Source organism: Triticum dicoccoides, chromosome 7B (genome assembly GCF_002162155.2).
Source record: "Triticum dicoccoides isolate Atlit2015 ecotype Zavitan chromosome 7B, WEW_v2.0, whole genome shotgun sequence".
NCBI lineage: Eukaryota > Viridiplantae > Streptophyta > Magnoliopsida > Poales > Poaceae > Triticum > Triticum dicoccoides.
In genome coordinates this window covers 605,221,729-605,223,251 of record NC_041393.1, presented here as the reverse complement: position 1 = coordinate 605,223,251, position 1,523 = coordinate 605,221,729, and the positions used below count along the sequence as shown (strand labels likewise).

At 54.0% G+C, this 1,523-nt stretch overlaps 1 protein-coding gene across 1 annotated transcript; it reads right to left on the bottom strand.

Annotated features, from left to right (window-relative positions):
• Positions 1-361: 361 nt before the first annotated feature.
• On the bottom strand, positions 362-1,150 carry LOC119341049 (probable calcium-binding protein CML29). Its single transcript, XM_037612946.1, has one exon. It carries the CDS (start codon positions 1,045-1,047, stop codon positions 535-537), a length of 513 nt encoding a protein of 170 aa, XP_037468843.1. The 5' UTR covers positions 1,048-1,150; the 3' UTR covers positions 362-534.
• Between the last annotated feature and the right edge of the window lie 373 nt (positions 1,151-1,523).

The following is a 1,523-nucleotide window of genomic DNA, read 5'->3' as shown; positions in this document are numbered from 1 at the left end:
CCACAAGTGTGTCTTGAATGCTTGGCATTTCAGGAGTCTAATTGCATAGTGATTTTGCATAAAGCCGAGAGCGAGCTTTTGGTTTATGAGATTGTATGAGACATATCCCACATGAAAATTTACAATGATTCATTTCAAAGGAGTCTGTTACAATAGTATATGATTATTATTATTTTCACTTGAATATCTTGCCTCTCAATTTGATATTTAGTTAAATGTAACCACAGGATAATGCCTACTACCTTTGCTTCTGCAATCTTTTTCGAAAACTTCTCAGGTCTTGTTAATTTACACCTTCGATGATCTAGTAATAACTAGCAAAGCCTCAAATCGATCGTGCCACTTGTGGATAGACAAACACTCTGCCGAGAGGAATCTGTAATTTATTAGAGAAGACAAACTTGCATGTATCCATCCCGATGCAGTAGTCCACAACTCCCCTGTCGTGCTCATGCTTATTAATCGATATCACAATACATAACTGCATATATGCACGCCCTCTAGCTAGCTCAATACTACGTAAGTAGATGGAGCCTAGAGCAGGTCAGCCATGAGCTTGAATTCCTCGACGCTGATGGCGCCGTCGCCGTCCCCGTCCATGCACGCGATGATCTCCGCGCAGTCCTCGGCGCTGGCGGTGCCCATGAGCCCCAGCACCCTGGCGAGCTCGTCGGCGCCCAGCGCGCCATCGGGCCCCGCGAAGGACTCCAGCGCCGGGACGGCGGCCTGCAGCAGCGCGCCGAGCGCGCCCAGCCCGAGCTCGCCGGCGTTCATCACGTCCAGGAACTCCTCCACGCAGAGCCGGCCGTCACGGTCGGCGTCGGCGCGCGCCAGCATGTCCCGCGCCTCGGCCTCCGACTTGTCCAGGCCCAGGGAGGCCAGCAGGCCACGGAGCTCGGGGGCCGTGACGAGGCCGTCGTTGTCGGAGTCGAACGCCTGGAACGCCTCCACGAGCCTGCTGATGTAGCTCAGCGCCTCGAAGTCCACCGTCAGCGGCTGCGGCTGCGGCTGCTGCTGCGCCGACGGCCGGCGGGCCGGCGTCGCCATCGCGTTGGCGAGAACGAACGAACTAGACCGTGAGAGACATGGTGGAGGACCTGATGATTGTGCCGTGGCTGTCACTTGTGTCTTGTGTTTGCTCTTGGTTGGAGCTCGGTTCGCTTGCATGGACGGCCTTAAGAAGGCGAGGCGAGTGCGGCAGAATCTGAATCTCGGCCGCTTTGTGTCGACATGGAATGAACACTAGTGGACGAGCATCTTGTTCTCGCTGTTGGCAATGTCAGGATAAGGCGTCTGGATTCTTGCGTGATAGCGTGGACGGCGATGGGTTCTGGATTAGCTCGTGTTTCGTTTTGGATGACAAATCCTTTGAAGTTTGAACAGTTTGTACTTTGAACTTCAAGGTCTCCACGCCGTGCCACCGGGCCAACGGCCCAACCTATCCTAGAATGTCATCAACGTGGAACAATCGGAGGCCCATTTCGACAAAGAGTCCAGGAACATCTTCCACCCTAGGTTTAAAG

Coding starts and splice junctions, on each gene's coding strand:
- LOC119341049 (XM_037612946.1), bottom strand. CDS start 1,047: ATGGCGACGCCGGCCCGCCGGCCGTCGGCGCAGCAGCAGCCGCAGCCG.